Source organism: Callithrix jacchus, chromosome 5 (assembly GCF_049354715.1).
Source record: "Callithrix jacchus isolate 240 chromosome 5, calJac240_pri, whole genome shotgun sequence".
In the NCBI taxonomy this organism is placed as follows: domain Eukaryota; kingdom Metazoa; phylum Chordata; class Mammalia; order Primates; family Cebidae; genus Callithrix; species Callithrix jacchus.
In genome coordinates, this window is record NC_133506.1 from 132,589,860 (window position 1) to 132,607,294 (window position 17,435).

The window sequence follows — 17,435 nt, forward strand, 5'->3', positions numbered from 1 at the left end:
CGGCAGGGCCTGCCCCGCCTCCATCCCATTAAATGGGCTGGGTTAGAGTCCTCTCTAATGACACAATTAGTCACCCACTTGTCAAGCAAAGCGCCTGCTCAGAGGGGGTCTGGCGCACTTACACAGCAAACAGAAATGCCTCTGAGCACTGCCGGGCTGCCTCCTCCTCCCCCGAAGGGCTTCTCTCCAGGGTAAACCATTGTGTCCAGCACAGGACAGAGTGGGCATGCAGACACGCTGACAACGCAGCCCGGCTCTCCTCCCTTCCAAGAAAAGGAGCTCAGGGGTAAGAACAAGGGATTACAATCCGACTGGAGACCCTGGCGGTGGCTTGGACCAGCCAAGCGCGGTGAACTCCTGGGGACATGGACACATAGGTTTCCAGTCTAGAGTGTAGGGGCTGGGATGACTGGATGAGGGAAATCCGACTCCTCTCCTGATATCCCCAGGCAGGACAGGGTGGCGGGGCCAAGCTGATGGACGGCAGGGGGAGGCCTGGGGCAGAGGCAGGGAGGGAGCTTTGGGGTGCTTATTGCTGCTCCAGGAGGGCTTTATCCTGCAGCTTCCCTCCCTCCAGGCCGGGCTTACCTACTACCCGGGGGTGGGGGCAGTAGGGTGTTAGGAGACAGATGTGCGGCTTGAAAACGACAAGGAAAAGGACTGCCGGGATCGGGTGCCTTTTCTTTCAGTCCCAGCCTACAGGCTTCATAAAACGCCACAGTACTGACTCAAATCTGGAGTTCAAATTGGCTGAAAAAGAAAAGTCAGCTTTCCTCCCTCACCCCCAAGTACTACTTTTTCAACATCAACATAACTCTCACGGCAGCCCTCGAAATAAGCCACAAGCACGTGGATTTGGGAACCGGTGGGCGGGAGGGGTCAGAGGTGGGTGTGGAGCAAAATTCCAAGTCCGGAGGCCTGGGAGCCAGCAGCTGCGGAGCACGCCCTGGGCTGGGGGAGGCGAGGGGAGGGGAGAGCGAGACGCCCCAACAAACTCCTTCAGGCTCGCCCCTCGCCACACTTTCTGGGGGAGGGCGGTGAGTTTTCGGGGCTGAGGCTTAGCACGGCGGACCCGCATTTCCTGTGGGCCGTGGGCTTTGTGCTTCTGGGGGCAGCCTGGCCTGGAGGCTGCGGCCCCGCTCCCTGGCTCGGCGGGGCTCAGCAGCAGCGGTAGGAGCCCCGGGGGTGGGGAGGGCGCTGCGGGGGCCCCGGTGCGTACCTGCCTCGACTCCGCTGTCTGCTCCTCCGCCTCCGCTGGCGCCGCTGTGGGCTTCCTCGGCTCTTCCGGCTCCCCCGGCCCCGCGGGCTCCCCGGGCTCCTCCGGCCCCGCGGGCTCCCCGGGCTCCTCCGGCTCTGCGGGCACGGCCGCAGACTCGGGGGCGTAGGGGCTGGACAACGCCGGGGCCTCGGTGGCCTCGGCCGGGGGCACGGGCTCCGGACTCGCGGCCGCCCCACGCCGCACCAGCAGCCAGGCGAGCAGCAGGGCCAGCGCCGTGGCCAGCGCAGGCAGCGCGGCCAGCAGCTCGGCTGGCGCCTCCATCGCGCCGCCGCCGAGTGCCAGCCGGCCGGGACCCCAAGGGAGTCCGCCGCGCCCCGCTGCCGCGCCCCGCCCCGGGGCGGAGCCCCCGTCCCTGCACCCCGCCCCCGGCATCCTCCCCCCCGGGGTGACGCACAGGCTGGGGGCGGGGATGTGGGGGGGCAGAACCCTGACCCCCTCCCGCAGAGGCTCAGGAGGGCCAACCCCTGCCAGGCCTGGGCAGACGACGCTTTGGGGCACTATTTAACTGAGCTCAGGTTCAATTTGAAATACTGTTATCAGGTGCCCTTAGGTTGTCATCTTTTCGCCTTGGTACAGCAGTTCATCTTAGAGCATTTTGGAAATATACGTACTAAGTGGGGAATGCAGAGAGAAAAGTAAACCTGGGAAGGTTCATGGAAACGACGGCCTGGATTGCCTTGTAAAACAACAAAAAGCAACCATAAAGCCGGACTACGTTCAAACACTGCCGTTTTATAGGCATGTCAGTAGTTGCTTTCAATCCTTAGGGTTGCCTTAATGCATTTTCACAGTGGACATCTCCAGATCCCGGCCCAAGAATGTGCCTCAGGGCTGAGGCCAGCAGCCTTCAACATAGGCATGCTGGTAATACCACTCCCGGCCCCTAGACCTAAAATTCAGCTGCAGGTCTTTGGTCAACGCCATCCCTCTTACCGGACTTTCTTTGCACAGGTCCAGAATGCCTGCAGGGTGGAAGGTTGCCCTGAAGGAAATGAAGGCCATTGCTTTTGTTTCTCCAGATCCTCCCTGGCCCTTGTTGCTGAACAGTGGATTTTGAGATAAATACGTTGTAACCAAAAGCGAATTTTTCTACCACTCCCCAGCCAACTCTTTAGTTATTTTTAATAAACAGGAGGGTCATGCCTGGTATCATGCCAAACATAAGGCCCAATGTTAAAGAAACACAGTTTCAGTTTTTGCTTAGGATGCATTTAATACTTTTTTGGGAATATTACAGTGCCTAAGCTGATGTGTGATACAAACCAAGATGTTAGATGGAGTGCTTCTTTTTAAATGAAAGATACCCAAACAAGGCCCCCAGCAACAGGGAGAGCTGAATCCTGCTGCACTGCTTGATATTAAGAGGGCCTTTTAGTAGTGGTTGATGAAAAGAGCCCCCGAACTATAAAATGTGGAATAGGCTTTAGCTATGGGCGACTACCTTTTGACCACTGTGGAACTTTCAGCCAGTTTATGGGCCTACTTTTTCTTTTCTTTTTTTTTTTTTTAAAGAGACAGGGTCTCACTATGTTGCCCAGGCTGGAGTGCAGTGGCTATTCACAGGCATGATGATAGCTCTCTGCAGCCTCGAAATCCTGGGCTCAAGTTATCCTCCTACCTCAGCCTCTTGGGCAGCAGGCATTACAGGTGTGTATCACTGCTTCTGGCCCAGGGCCTTCATTTTGTGCCCTATCCCATTGTTTTAAAATATAAATACATTTTTAAAAGATCCTGTTCTGCTGACAAAGTACATTCTATTGACTTTCAAATGCGTAGGAAAGAAAAAGACCAAACAATGCTAAAAACACAAATCACGTTGCTTTATTTAAAATGATGAACAAGTTTCACCCAAGTGAAAGTTAAAAACACCAACCCAATGGCAGATCCACAGGCATTTCATGGCAGACCCCATGACGGACACAGAACTAGGAGACTGCTCGGTGTTGACAACTCCAGGATGCACAAGTGGGAAGGTAACAGTCCCAGCTCCTCCGTAGCTTCCAGTCACGGTGGAGACAGCTGACCCAGGCTAGCTCTCCTCCCAAGAGGCTCAGTGGGGCTTAGATGTCATTTCTTTTTTTTTTTTTTAGACAGAGTCTCTCTCTGTAGCCCAGGCTGGAGTACAGTGGTACAATCTCAGCTCACTGCAACCTCTGCCTCCCGGGTTCAAGTGATTCTCCTGCCTCAGACTCCCAAGTAGCTGAAATTACAGGCGTGGGCTACCATGCCCGGCTATTTTTGTATTTTTAGTAGAGAAGGAGTTTCACCATGTTGGCCACGCTGGTCTTGAACTCCTGACCTCAAGTGATCCACCCACCTTGGCTTCCCAAACTGCTAGGATTACAGGAGTGAGCTATGGCACCTGGCCAAAATTTCTGAACTAATAATGAGACAAAGTTGAGAGCCACTGAGTGTGGGTGCAAGTTCATCTAGTTTTGCTGTATACAATGTCACATCTTGACATAAGCTAGTGAGAAGGCAGAGTGGAAGCCACCACCAGACTCCACTTTAAATCCACCAGCAGTACCAGCACACGTATCAAAAACAACTTACTCATGGAAATACTATAGACAATCTAAAGAATCTACAGCTGGGGTATCCTTATAATGCCTGCCTCCTACACAGCATATTTTACATTTACTGCAAAAATTTTGTTCCATCCTATACTCTTGTCTAATGTCCTAAATCCAAGGCTGAGTTTCTAGTAAGTCTGTAAAGCACCTGCACCAGTAACCTTCCCACGGATCCTTAATTTTGCTACCTTATGAAGAAACTGTTACTACCTTAAGTATACAGCTATATGAATCACACTCCTGGATGTAGATCTAGTACACCTGCATTTAAGAAGGTCTGCACTACCTTTTCTGGTTGTGGAAATGCACAGGCACAGGTCTACCCACCCTCCCCAGCAGCCTTGTGAACAGCTGCACAGCCACTGTCCAGTAAGCTTGTGGAGCTCGTCAGGGACCTGGGCTTGTCACCACATCTCCAGCACCCAGAGCAGTGCCTGGCCCTCAAACATCGGCTCCACACTTGAATTATTAAGACATGGACAGCTGCAAGAATACAGCAAAATGTAAATAATGCCCCTCTTTTTAGTGGCTTTCCCCTCAGGATGTCACCCTAAACATCCCAGCACCACTAACTGCAGAGGCACATGTGTGCAGTATGGATTCTTCGGGCTGATGGTGAAGCCACATTCACAGAGACAGCCAGGCCCTCCTGATGTTCTAGATCCCCCACTCATGTCTCTCCCACCCTGCTCCATCCATCAGAAGTTAACAGTTCAAGATCCCTTCTTCTAGGACCAGCTCATTGGTTTTAAGATTTGCTGTCATCTTGCAGAATCATCCCTGAAAATAATCTAACATTATCTCCTTCACTTCACTGTTGCTGGTACCATTCAATGGAATACCTTATGCCAGATGGGTAGAAGAGTCAACGTCTGAACAGGTGGTCTCTGGGTACCCATGCTTCCTACTCTACCCTGACCACCCACCACTGCTCCAGTCCTTTCTCACACACAGTTGCTCCACCTCGCCCCTGCTGTGCTTACGTAACAACAAGCCTGGCTAGCCCACAGTGACAGTAAGGGGGCTGGGGGGAAGGGCTGCTGTATCCCTGGCCTGGCAGGAACGAACAAAGCATGTCACAGAAGTACATAATCCTTACTCTCCAGACACCTTCAGGAGAGCTGAATAACAGAAATGTGTTATTCCCCTCATTTTTGGATACTGTTATCAAATAGGAATCAACTTTAGCATCTGGAAAAGGAAGACTGGGTGGCTAATCTTTATTTTCTAAATTACTATTTTTTTGAGAGACGGGATCTCACTATGTTGCCCAGACTGGTCTCGAACTCCTGGACTCACGCGATTCCCCTGCCTCACCCTCCCAAAGTGCTGGGATTACAGGTGTGAACCACTGTACCTGGCCTGGGTGGCTAAGTCTTTTTTTTTTTTTTGAGGCAGAGTTTTGCTCTTGTTACCCAGGCTGGAGTGCAATGGCTCAATCTCGGCTCACCACAACCTCTGCCTCCTGGGTTCAGGCAATTCTCCTGCCTCAGCCTCCTGAGTAGCTGGGATTACAGGCACACGCCACTGTGCCCAGCTAATTTTTTGTATTTAAAGTAGAGACAGGGTTTCACCATGTTGACCAAGATGGTCTCGATCTCTTGACCTCGTGTTCCACCCGCCTCGGCCTCCCAAAGTGCTGGGATTACAGGCGTGAGCCACCGCGCCCGGCCAAGGCTAAGTCTTAAAATTCAAAATTTCTGCTCCACTCTCCAGACCACTGGCCACGTGTTCCACCTTGCCCCCTGGTGGCAAAGAGCTTTTTTTGGGCTGTTTTTAATTTTGAACTGAAGTTTAGAGAGGAGTCGCTGATACAAAATTGAGAGGAAATAAGGAAAAAGGCCAAGTATGGCAGCATAGGAGCAATGCTGGGGAAAAGTAAGCTTTTGAAGATGGCAAGAAAAGCTTTTCAAAAAGCAGAAGGAGCAACACCATTCGGATATTACTACCAAGAGATTTTACATTCAGGGTTTGACTTTACTCACACCCAAGCACATCCTGTGCCCACCACGTAACTGAGGGAGCTGCAGGTGCGGGGATGAGGAGGGAGAACAGCCCCCATGGCAGGCAGGCAGCACAGTTTTGTCTACCCAGCCACACACCGGGGCTGGCATTTTAGGATGCAGAAAATTGAACTAAGGCAAAAAGAGCGAACCAGCTTTCTAAAGCCACATGACCCAATGCCAGGAAATGACAATCTGTTAATAAGTGAACAGTGGGCAGAGCCTGTATTCTCCTGATTATACATGTTTCTAGTGGGTATTTTGAGAGGCAACAGCACACAATCCTAACGCATCCACACACAGCCTCCATCCGTGCCCGTGGAATACTCCTTCCCTCCTGTCTGCGAATGCCTCCACTACTCCAGCCGAGGCAGTGCTTCCCAGTGGGCACCACAGGCTTCACAAACCCCTCTTATTTTTTATTTAAGTACAGTTGGAATTTAGGAACAAATTAAGGCAAGCAGGTGAATCAAGAGGGCAAGAGATGGCATCTGCTGGTCAATCCCCAAATAGTCATACCAGTTCTTTAGAAGTATCAAGATTCCAAAGACTAGAGGCATCTCTGAATTCACTCCCCATGTGTAACACAAGCCACCCACTTAGTGTCTGCAGGTCAAGCAAATGGGAACACTAATCTCAAGAGTACCTCGCACAGTGAGCGCTTCTGATGGATCCTGTGGTGGGGAATAATGAGCCTATTCATATTTTAAGTTCTGTGGTAAGAACACACTGAACACCATCCCCCATTCTATGCAAACAAAAAACTCAATGTATCACCACCCAAAAAATACACCATGCACAAACACCCCTCAAATGTTACAGTCTTTGTGATGGTGGAGGAAAAGGTAAGGAACCATAAGACAGACTGAGCGGTGGGTGATGGTGCTGGTCACTGCCACTGAATGCATCTCTGGACTGATGGCGACATACCAGAAGGAGCGCGGACTCCGAGTCTTTCCGACACGATTGGCTCATAGACAGATCAAAGTCCACACACCACGCTCAGTGTCTCTGCGGTACACAGCCGGCTCTGTGGAAGCTGCTTACTGACATCCGTGAGGTAACAGACACAACAAGACGTTACAAAGATCACACCCCGCCAGCCTTGCAGTTGACTGGCTTGGTTTTCAATGAGACGGCACAGAACCTTCTTACCCAACACCACATTAGCTTGTGTTTCACTGAGCTGGCTGAGCTGTTAAACTTCTTGAAAATCTATCCTTAGGAAGCAGTAAAAACAGCATTTGATCGAAGAGAGGAGGTTGGACCAGGGAAGGAATATCCAAATTCAAAGAAGACAGAGAAGGTAGGAGCAGAAGATGCGAGAACTGAGTTGGGTGGCTGCCAAAAGCTTACGATGAAGCCACCTCAGGGAGAGTCTCTTTATCTGCTCAGGGGTGAGCCCGGCCTCCACAAGTGTCCCTAATCCTGCCAAGGAAAGTACAACTGCCTGTAATCAGCACGTAGACAGCAAAAGCTTCCATGCAAAGCTGGAAGGCAATGTTAAAAGCAGGACCCCCGGGACCCCATGTGGAAGTCATGGCAGGGCTTCCTCCAAAGTTTTCTTACAAATTACAAAGTCATGGATCAAGCGCAGATATAAATCTATAATAACAGAAACAATTTAAAAGGGCAAGAAGAGTCTAAGTATGACTGTGAAAGGACAACTATGGTTGAGAAATGCTATTCAGGTTTGATAAATTCACCTGAGTAAGTCACTTGAATTTCCTCATGGAATTTCAGCTAAACCACAGAGAATGGAGAATACACGATAGCAGGGGCTGTGGGTCCTGCACTTCCCCAATGCATTTTAAAAAGACTCAGCTGCTGGGAGACAGAACGTAACAGAAATGTCACCTTCAGCAGTCAAGAGCTTCAGACATTCAAAATCCTGTGAATGTCAGTATTAAAGAAAAACTTTTCTTTTTTCTTTTTTTTTAAGAGACAGGGTATCACTATATTCCCCAAGCTGGTCTTGAACTCCTGGGCTCAAGCGATCCTCTTGCCTTGTCCTTCCAAAATGCTGGGATTACAGGCGTGAGCTACCACACCCAGCTTCAACTTTGGTATTTTACTATCTTCCAACTATCTCCCTTAACACTTCAACAAGCACATCAAACAAAGACCTGTGGCATTTAAAGACCCTAGACCAATGCAGAGTGAACAGATTTCATTATGAGCCTGTTACATGCCCAGGCGCTTGCAAACAGATTACCTTATTGATGTGCTGGTCACTACCACTGTAAATCTTAACTTATTTACATCCAATCTTGTACTTGGAGACATGGTTAAGTTTTTATAAAAGCTAGGAGAGGTGGCTCATGCCTGTAATAATCCTACTGCTTTGGGAGGCTGAGGTGGGGGGATCACTTGAGGTGAGGAGTTCAAGACCAGCCTGGGCAACACAGATTTCGTCACTACTAAAAATAATAATAAATAAAAATTAGCTGGCCAGGCGCAGTGGCTCACACACCTATAATCCCAGTACTTTGGGAGGCCATGGCAGGCGGATCACAAGGTCAAGAATTTGAGAGTAGCCTGGCCAATACGGTGAAACCCCGTCTCTACTAAAAATACAAAAAATCAGCTACGCTTGGTGGTGCATGCCTGTAATCCCCATTACTCAGGAGGCTGAGGCAGGAGAATTGCTTGAACCTGGGAGGCAGAGGTTGCAGTGAGCTGAGATCATGTCACTGCACTCCAGCCTGGGGGACAGAGCGAGACTCTGTCTCAAAAGAAAAATTAGCTGGGTGTGGTGGGATGAGTCTGTAGTCCCAGCTACTTGGGAGCTGAGGCAGGAGGATTGCTTGAGCTTGGAAGGTTGAGGCTGCAGTGAGCCATGGTCACGCCACTGCATTCCAGCATGGGCAACAAAGCAAGACTCTGTCTCAAAAAGAAAAAAAAAAGGAAGACTTGATAAATCAAGAGTTCTCTGCTGCTGTCTGCTTTGGCTGAGCACTCAAGCAGCAATGGCAAACTGGGAGAAAAGCAAGAGGCTGCGCCTCTGGTTCTGCAGAAGATGCCGGGTAACTTTTCCAGTCAAGGATGCACAGCAGGAGTCTGCTTTCCCCCAAGGCCACCCAAGGAGAAGAGCAATGAGGGCACGTTCTGGCATTCTCAAAGGAAAACATTTCCAAGATATAAAATGGATTCAATTTTTATTAAATAATGTAAGGGGTTTTCTTGGCACCATTCACATTCTCTTGCCTTTCTTAGTAGAACAAGTGTGTTCATCTGCATCGGTAGCAGAGGGAAAGCTACTGGAGCAAACGTTAAGTGAACGGGTTCCCATGCTGAGGGTGTCCTCATTCTCAGGCTGTCAGGCCTCCCCTCGTCCGCCGGACTGGACAGGCCACCCTCCCCAGGCCCTGCCCTCGCCGCATGTCCTTCCACACAGACAACAGCCTTGCTCGGTCACCTGGAGGAGCTGCGCTCTTTGCTGACACAGTCATCCTGGGAGGTGGTGTCCCCGTTTCCCACCATGCTGCATGTCCTCCTTTTCTTTCTGCGGTGCACTGTCCCATCACCCTCAGATCCAGACTCGCACTGGACACGGGAGGAGAGAAAACAAGCAGTCAGCCTGGACGCAACCCACTTCCTCATTAAACAAACCTCTGCCCTTGGGAGACAGCACAGATATTGGTTACTTTCTCCCAGATGCAAAGCAGTCATTATGGCAGCTCCACAGCTCAGCCTTCATAGCTACCTCCTCGGATGTTCCTGGCTCCCTAAGAATTTCAAACTTCCCTCAGATGCAAGTGTCCCTTCACTGCTCTCCTAATGGTGCAGTTATTTGTTTGAGAAAGATACCCACTGCTGGGCCTGGTCCATTGGCTCTCACACCTGTAATCCCAGCACTTTGGGAGGCTGAGGTGGGCAGATCACCTGAGGTTGGGAGTTGGAGACCAGCCTGGCCAACATGGAGAAACCCCGTCTCTACTAAAAAAACAAAATTAGCCAAGTGTCGTGGTGCATGCCTGTAGTCCCAGCTACTTGGGAGGATGAGGCAGGAGAACAAAATCTGAGATTGTGCCATTGCGCTCCAGCCTGGGGAAAAAGAGCAAGACTTCATCTCAAAAAACAAAAACAAAAAAAAACAAGAGATACCGACTGTAAAAATATTTTAGTCGGCATTCTGAAATTGCATTATGAGATTTCACTTTACCAACAGAGCCCGATGCATGAAAGGAAGTCGGTACAGCACTGAACATTCCCAGAGCCCCCTCCTGCCCAACGAGAAAAGACTAAATCAGCAGACTGGGGGTATTTTTTCTTTTTGAGACAAAGTCTCAAAAAGACAGAATTTTTTTAATTTTTTTGAGACAAAGTCGCACTCTGCTGCCCAAGCTGGAGTGCAGTGGTGCAATCTTACTGCAGCCTTTGCCTTTTGGGTTCAAGAGATTATTGTGTCTCAGCCTCCTGAGTAGCTGGAATTAGAGGTGTGCACCACCATGCCTGGCTAATTTTTGTATTTTTAGTAGAGATGGGATTTCGTCATTTGGCCAGGCTGGTTTGAACTCCCGACCTCAAGTAATCTACTCGCTTTGGCCTCCCAAAGTGTTGGGATGACAGGCGGGAGCCACCGCGCCAGGCTGAGATGGAAATTTCATCTGTTAAAGATGCAGGGCCCTCTCACCCAGTATTACTGTCAGCTTCAAGTTTAAGGTCACTGGATTTGCAGAATTTCTAGGCTTACAATTTGCTTCCATGGGGGAAAAGTCTTCAGAAGGATGAGTTTGAATCTGACACTGCTGCTTGATCTTGAGCCATTTACTTCACTAAATCCCCAAACACTTTATGCCTCTTGAGGCTATTTTAACAATTCATGCCATGTGCAAAGCTGTAACGTGGGCAAGATACCCTACTCAGCAGGAATGGTGACAACTGTAACCCTTAGAACAAGGTGGAAAAACTTTGACATACTTCTCCTTCTGGATAGGAGGGGGAAGAGTCACACCTGGTGTAGCTGAGTGACATGAGCTCTGGAGGCTCCATAAGCCAGTCAATGAGCAAGACCTCACCTCTGAGTCGGAGTCTGATGAACTGGAGCTAGAGGAGCTGGAAGAGTCACTGGAGCTGTCGGAGGCTATCCCTGTGGACTCCTGAAGGTCAACCGAGTCCGCCAGGACTGCCAACTCGGGGTGCTCTTGCTTCAAGATCCTGAGAGGCAAGAAGTATTGTTCTCAGCGCACCGACAGAGAACAGTATCCACTCACGAGGGCTCACACTGAGAGCTGAGACCTGTATCTTTCAGAAACACCTGGAATTACCAGGTGTGTCAGTTCAGGAAGGGTACTGTATAATGGTGAGGACAAAACCCCAGGCTGGGAAGAAAAGAAGCTCAATACGGTGCAAGGAAAACTGCATATAAACTACACACAATTTACTACCACCTGCACAAATGAGCCAGCCATGCCACCAACGCGCGAGGCACAGTTTTCCTTAAGTTAGTCTTAGTTTTATTCCCTGGGGAGAAATGGTTCCTCTTCCTAGTTTTAATTCCTGAATCTTTCCCAGCTGATTTTTAAAAAAACCTTTCTTTTCCACAGCACAGCACATAATGATCGGAGTTGGGTTGGTTAGATTCTATTTCTAAGAGTAGAAACAATTAGGTTTGTAAGAAATACGAGGTGTCAAATAACAGAGATGCCCCCCCTCACTTGGATCGTAAAGCAGAACTGGACTTCAGAGCAGCAGCCCTCCCCTTCAGGAACCTCGTCTGGCAGCCACTTTAACCAGTGGCAAAAGACCTGTTGTATGATAAGGCCTGCAGTGTGACCAAATCACAGCACGCAGTGGCCCACGGGGCAGGGTAAGTGGGCTCAGATGCCCAAGAGTCCAGGGAGAACAGAAGCCACCACCCTTACTGGCCCTCTCAGCAGGGAGGCTGAGCATGGAATAAGCCAGAATCCCTCTCTTACCCCGAGAGCTGGTCCCTCCAGGTCAGGGTTGGGACACAGTGGCACGGGGTGGCTGTGGGTGGCGTGCACTGCCGCTGCCCGTGCTGTATCTGTTCTGTGGATAAACAGAGGAGCTAAGTCTCCAGGGCAGTCACCTCACTCACAAGAACTGAAGGGATTAAGTTCAAATGGGAATAATGCTTCTGGGTAAGAAAAAGAAACAACCCAAACAAAACCCAAATAAAGTAATTTATTTAGCTAGCACTAGCTTTGAAAAAAACAAAAAACAAAATGAAACGACAAACAATCCCAACGATGATCATGTTTGACTGAGTGGCTTGGATTCACCATGCAGAGTCTCACCCTGCCACCTTGAGGCCGGCAAATACCCTGAGGTTGGTCGCCCTGACCTTGGTCCCTCTCTCCTCTACCCAGAGGATCAGCAGCCCCCGCTTGCCCCAGGCCTGTCTACGATCAGCACACGGCATTGCAGCCATTTCATCTCTGGGGTAGAAACTGAAGGCAGAAAGAAGAAAAATGACTCTCACCTATACCACTTCCTTGACAGCTTTGGTCTCCCTCTTACCGTCTTGTGCCATACCACAGGGAAGTTGGTGCTGCTGGCAAAATTTTGGGTGATGGCGATAGTAGTGTCGAGATTGAGGACAACATGCCACCAGCCTCCTGAAATCCAACAAATAAACAGTTAAACAAGGTTTCATCCTATACCCAAGTACTGTGTCACACACACCAGAAACTGGGAACTCCTATCCCTAAGGGAGAGCCTACAGAGACATGAAACAGGGTAGTAAACATTCCTTCTGACTCAGGGATTGCAAACAGCTTGTCTGTGTCAACAGGGTTTTATCAGAGCACAGCCATGTCCATCTGTTGACGTATTGTCTAAGGTCACTTTCCCTGCTACATGGGCAGAGTTGAGTAGTTGTGAAAATCTGGCCTATAGTGCCTAAAATATTTACTCTCTGGCTCTTTACAGAAAAAGTTTGTTTACTCCCATTAATACAAAGCTGTGACCAAAAGTGCAAAAGCATAAAGTTCTTCAGCATCTAGGAAGAGGACACCCACTTTAAATACTCACTTCCATTCACTTACCAATGTGCAGTTGTCTGGTGTGAGATTTCTTGACTCAACCCAGACAGTGCCATACTGCATCAAAAACCCAATTTAGGCTGGGTTTGGTGGCTCATACCTATAATCCCACCACTTTGGGAGGCTGAGGCGGGAGGCTTGCTTGAACCCCGGAGGCCAGTCTGGGCAACACAGTGAGATCTCCAACTCAATTTACAGAATTTTTAAACTCTGACCAGGCGCAGGAAGCTGACAGTAATACTGGTTGGCTCATGCCTGTAATCCTAGCACTTTGGGAGGCTGAGGCAGGTGGACTGCCTGAGGTCAGGAGTTTGAGACCAGCCTGGGCAACACAGTGAAACCCCAATCTTTATTAAAATACAAAAATTAGCTGGGCGTGGTGTTGTGCACTTGTAATCCCAGCTATTGGAGAGGTTGAGACACAAGAATTTTGTGAACTCAGGAGCTGGAAGTTGTAGTGAGCTGAGATCACCCATTGCACTTCAGCCTGGGTGACAGAGTGAGACTCGTCTCAAAAAAAACAAAACAAAACAGCCGAGGGTGGTGGCTCACACCTGTAATCACAGCACTTTGGGAGGCCAAGGTGGGCAGATCATGAGGTCCAGAGATCGAGACCATCCTGGCCAACATGGTGAAACCCCGTCTTTACTAAAAATACAAAAATCAGCCAGGCATGGCGGAGTGTGCCTGTAGTCCTACCTACTTGAGAGGCTGAGGCAGGAAAATCACTTAAACACAGGAGGTGGAGGCTGTGGTGAGCCAAGATCAGGCCACTGTACTCCAGCCTGACAGAGCAAGACTCTGTCTCAAAAAAAAAAAAAGCAGCAGCAGCATTAAACCCCCATTTACATAAACACAGACAAGCCGGTACACACATGCAAAGACAGTAACTACTACAATAAAGAAAAGTTATATCTTTACATATGGTGGTTTTTTTTTTTTTTTTGTATTTGAAATAGAGTTCTGCTTTGTCACCCAGGCTGGAGTGCAGTGGCATGATCTCAGCTCGCTGCAACCTCCGCCTCCCAGGTTCAGGTGATTCTCCCACCTCAGCCTCCTGAGTAGCTGGGATTGCAGGCACCTGCCATCACACCTGGCTAATTTTTGTATCATTAGTAGAGACACAGTTTCACCATATTGGCCAGGCTGGTCTCGAACTCCTGACCTCAAGTGATCTGCTCACCTAGGCCTCCCAAAGTGCTGATTACAGGCGTGAGCCACCACGCCCAGCCTACATACAGTTTATCAAGAGTTTTATAGCTGTATGAAATGTGAACAAGAGCTCCCAAAGTACTTCACACCATAGCTACATGTTACTATGAGAGGTGGGTACCAGTTCATTTACCAGGCAGCATGCACAAGATTTTTTGGGACTCACTTTCTAACAGTTCTGCTCCAAAATGACAAAACATTGAAATCAAAAGAACGTACTTCCAGTTCATTTATACCTGGCACAAAGACAGTCTCTCCTGGTTTTTGTAAGATTTCCAGGGGTTTGAATTCAGGCGGCCACGTTGGAAGCTGTGTCCGGGGATAAATAACATTAAACCAGGTAATAGCTTCATCTTGCTGGTTCCCTCCTTCTTCTCGGGTCACCTTGATGAGTTCCCTGGGGGTGCTAGTAGGAAACAGGCACCAGCGCTTGTGGCCCTGAACTAAGGCATTCCAGGCACTGGTTCCCAGGGGGTCGATGTGAATCCCAGTTCCAGAGCGTGGTGGCCCCATCACAAACCACCTACAGTATGAAGATATCCAAGATGTAAAGTGTCATTTAGTTACACACATACCATACAAAACAGTAAGTTTGGCCAGGCGTGGTGGGTCATGCCTGTAATCCCAGCACTCTGGGAGGTCAGGAGTTTGAGACCAGCCTGACCAACATGGAGAAACCCGTCTCTACTAAAAATACAAAATTAGCTCAGCGTGGTGGCACATGCCTGTAATTGCAGCTACTCAAGAGGCCGAGGCAGGAGAATCACTTGAACCTGGGAAGTGGAGGTTGTGGTAAGCCAAGATTGCACATTGCACTCCAACCTGGGCAACAAGAACAAAACTCCATTCTCAAAAAAAAAAAAACAAAACAAAAAAACACCCATTTAAGTTTTTAGTTTAGTTTCCCTTTTTTTTTTTTGAGAGTTTTGCTCTATCGCCCAGGCTAGAATGCAGTGGCTTGATCTTGGCTGACGGCAACCTCCACTTCCCCAGGTTCATGCAATTCTCCTGCCTCGGCCTCCTGAGTAGATGGGATTACAGGTGCCTGCCACCACCCTTGGCTAATTTTTGTATTTTTAGTAGAGGTGGTGTTTCACCACGTTGGCCAGGCTGATCTTGAACTCCTGGCCTGAAGTGATCACCTGCCTCGGCCTCCCAAAGTGCTGGAATTACAGATTTGAGACACCACCCCTGGCCAGGTTTTAGTTTTACGTGATATATCATCTTTATTTCAGAGATTATATAAATTCTGGTACATAGAAACACTGAGTGCATTGTTCATGGACTGATTCTTAATAAAACAAGAAAAATCGGCCAGGGACAGTGGTTCATGCCTGTAATACCAGCATTTTGGGAGGCTGAGGCGGGTGGATCGCCTGAGTTCAGGAGTTCGAGACCAGCCTGACCAACAGGGTGAAACTCTTGTGTCTACTAAAAATACACAAATTAGCCAGGCATAGTGGTGGGCACCTGTAATCCCAGCTACTAAGGAGGCTGGGGCAGGAGGATTGCTTGAACCCAGGAGGCAGAGGCTGCAGTGAGCCAAGATACTCCACGCCACTATACTACAGCCTGGGCGACAGAAGGAAACTCCATCTCAAAAACAAAAACAAAAAAAACAAAAAGAAAAAACACTGATGTGGTTTATTGCTGGATTTTATAAAACTTTATTAAAACTTCCCTTAGAGATCAGTGATTCAACTTCAGTTGCACATTCAAGTCACCTGGGGAGCTTTCAGAAATTCTGATTCCCAGGCAAGCACTCCAATTAAATCAGTCTCAACAGTAGGACCTCAGGAGCCCCCTAAGTAGGTTCAATGTGCAGCCAAGGGAGAACTCACCGTTCTGGAAAAAGATTACCAACTGAACTCGGTGAACAAACGCTGTTGTAGATAAAGTTTTAACCACTTAGGGGCAGAACACTTTACCTGTAAGGGGGCCTGCGCTTCTCCCCAGCATATTGGAAAAGGTCATCAGTGAAAAACTTGGGCACCTTGTAGTCTTCCAAAAGTTTCCTTCTTTTAGGGTGTTCGCCATAGCTGCTGTCAAAGATGTAAAGGGGGCTGTCGTCTCGAGTGCTCTCCATGTACTCGATGTAGTACTTCATCTTCATCTTCACTGAGTAGCCATCGTTATCCTCACCGCACTTGAACTTCTGGTTCCGATATTTCCTTTTTAGGCGCTCCAGAGTCCACTTCTCCTGCGCAGACCAGCCCTCTTGAGCATTCAACAAAACTACGGGCTTGTAAGGTTTTTCATACCGCTCCACAAATTCTTCCACAGACAGCTGTAAAGCGTCCGCTCTTTCCACGTTATCCTGAAGGAATTAGAAAAGACCTTTCCAGTTAAAAATTTAAAAAGTCCAGTGGCAGTAAGGGTGTCCCCAAGGCCAATTAGTAATGGCAACCGAAGGAAGCTCTCATCTGGCTCCTCCGGAATGGGGAGAGGGCGCGTGCGTGAGGCCACGTCGTTCCTAGAGCCACCCCATCAGAGGAGGGGACTTTGTATCTCCCACCCGTGAGCCTTGACAGCCAGGTCCCCTAGAGGCCCCGCCGCCCAAAGGAGTCAGGGATGACCGGCCTTCTAGTTGAGAGCGCCACAGGCGTGGGACTCCCGTCGTCGGACAGAGCCGACGGGCGGCCACAGCAAGGGAGGAAGGAGGCCCGGCCCGGAATCTGGGCCTCTGGGACTCCAAACTCCGCGGGGTGTGGATGAGCCTTTCCGAGCTCCCGGGTGCAGCGCTCGGGGCGAGGGCAGCCCCGGGCCCCGAGAAAAGTGTGCAGCAGCTGGCGATGCTGATGCCCGGCTCGGCCACCCCACTCGCCCCGCTCACCGCCACGGCCGCCGGGCTCAGCGAGAAGCTCTCGTAGTAGTTGTGCCGGGTCCAATCCAGTGAGTCCTTGAGCTCCGGCCGCGCACTCCGCTTGGCCTCGCGGATGCGCTTCTTGCTCTTGTGGTTCATCCTGCGAGGTCACCAGCTGGTTCCGCTACGACCTCGGCGCAGCCCGCTTCCTGCCACTAACGCACCCCCCCCACCCCGCCCGGGTGGCGGAGACGGAGGCACTCAAACGCCCTTCACTCCGGCCCGGCGCCTTTAAAGTCGCCTTCCAGAAAATTCACTCCCCATCCACCTCCCGAGCCTCGGGTTGGGCAAGCGGCCGCCGTATTCCCCGCCCCCGCGCCTCTCGCGGTCCGCCATTGGTTTCGGCGCCTCTGGGGTCCGCCCTCACATGCGGGGGGGGGGGGGGGGCTCCGCCATATTGGGAAGGTCAAGTCAGCCGCATAGCCGCATAGCCGCCCCGCCCGCCCCGCCCCTCCTGCGCGCTGTCGCGGCGCGCATCACTTCCTGCTGCGCCGT

At 50.1% G+C, this 17,435-nt stretch overlaps 2 protein-coding genes and 1 long non-coding RNA gene across 7 annotated transcripts in view; 1 reads left to right on the forward strand and 2 right to left on the reverse strand.

The window, feature by feature from the left end:
- The window catches only part of MXRA7 (matrix remodeling associated 7), a 32,730-nt gene extending 31,174 nt beyond the window's left edge, over positions 1-1,556 (reverse strand). For all 3 annotated transcript variants that reach the window (XM_008997789.5, XM_035301868.3, XM_002748790.7), the window contains exon 1: positions 1,220-1,556. In XM_008997789.5, coding sequence (XP_008996037.1) covers positions 1,220-1,540 — 321 coding nt within the window. In that variant the 5' untranslated portion in view covers positions 1,541-1,556. The remainder of the gene's footprint in view (positions 1-1,219) is intronic.
- Positions 101-2,428, forward strand: LOC144582718 (uncharacterized). Its single transcript, XR_013536019.1, has 2 exons — positions 101-286; positions 2,231-2,428. It is a non-coding gene; the product is annotated as an uncharacterized LOC144582718 (long non-coding RNA).
- A 650-nt stretch (positions 2,429-3,078) lies between these two features.
- On the reverse strand, positions 3,079-17,147 carry JMJD6 (jumonji domain containing 6, arginine demethylase and lysine hydroxylase). Of its 3 annotated transcripts, XR_013536018.1 has the most exons (8): positions 16,911-17,147; positions 16,006-16,394; positions 14,314-14,600; positions 12,304-12,439; positions 11,777-11,870; positions 10,877-11,015; positions 9,274-9,401; positions 3,079-7,283 (listed from the first exon to the last, which is right to left on the reverse strand). XR_013536018.1 is itself a non-coding variant. In XM_035301866.3 (7 exons), exons 1-7 carry the CDS (start codon positions 17,037-17,039, stop codon positions 7,247-7,249), a joined length of 1,245 nt encoding a protein of 414 aa, XP_035157757.2. In that variant the 5' UTR covers positions 17,040-17,147; the 3' UTR covers positions 3,079-7,246. The 3 variants fall into 3 exon arrangements, 1 of the variants encoding a protein (XP_035157757.2); XM_035301866.3 differs by lacking the exon at positions 11,777-11,870; XR_001911824.4 differs by lacking the exon at positions 3,079-7,283 and having other exon boundaries at positions 8,997-9,401.
- Positions 17,148-17,435: the final 288 nt, after the last annotated feature.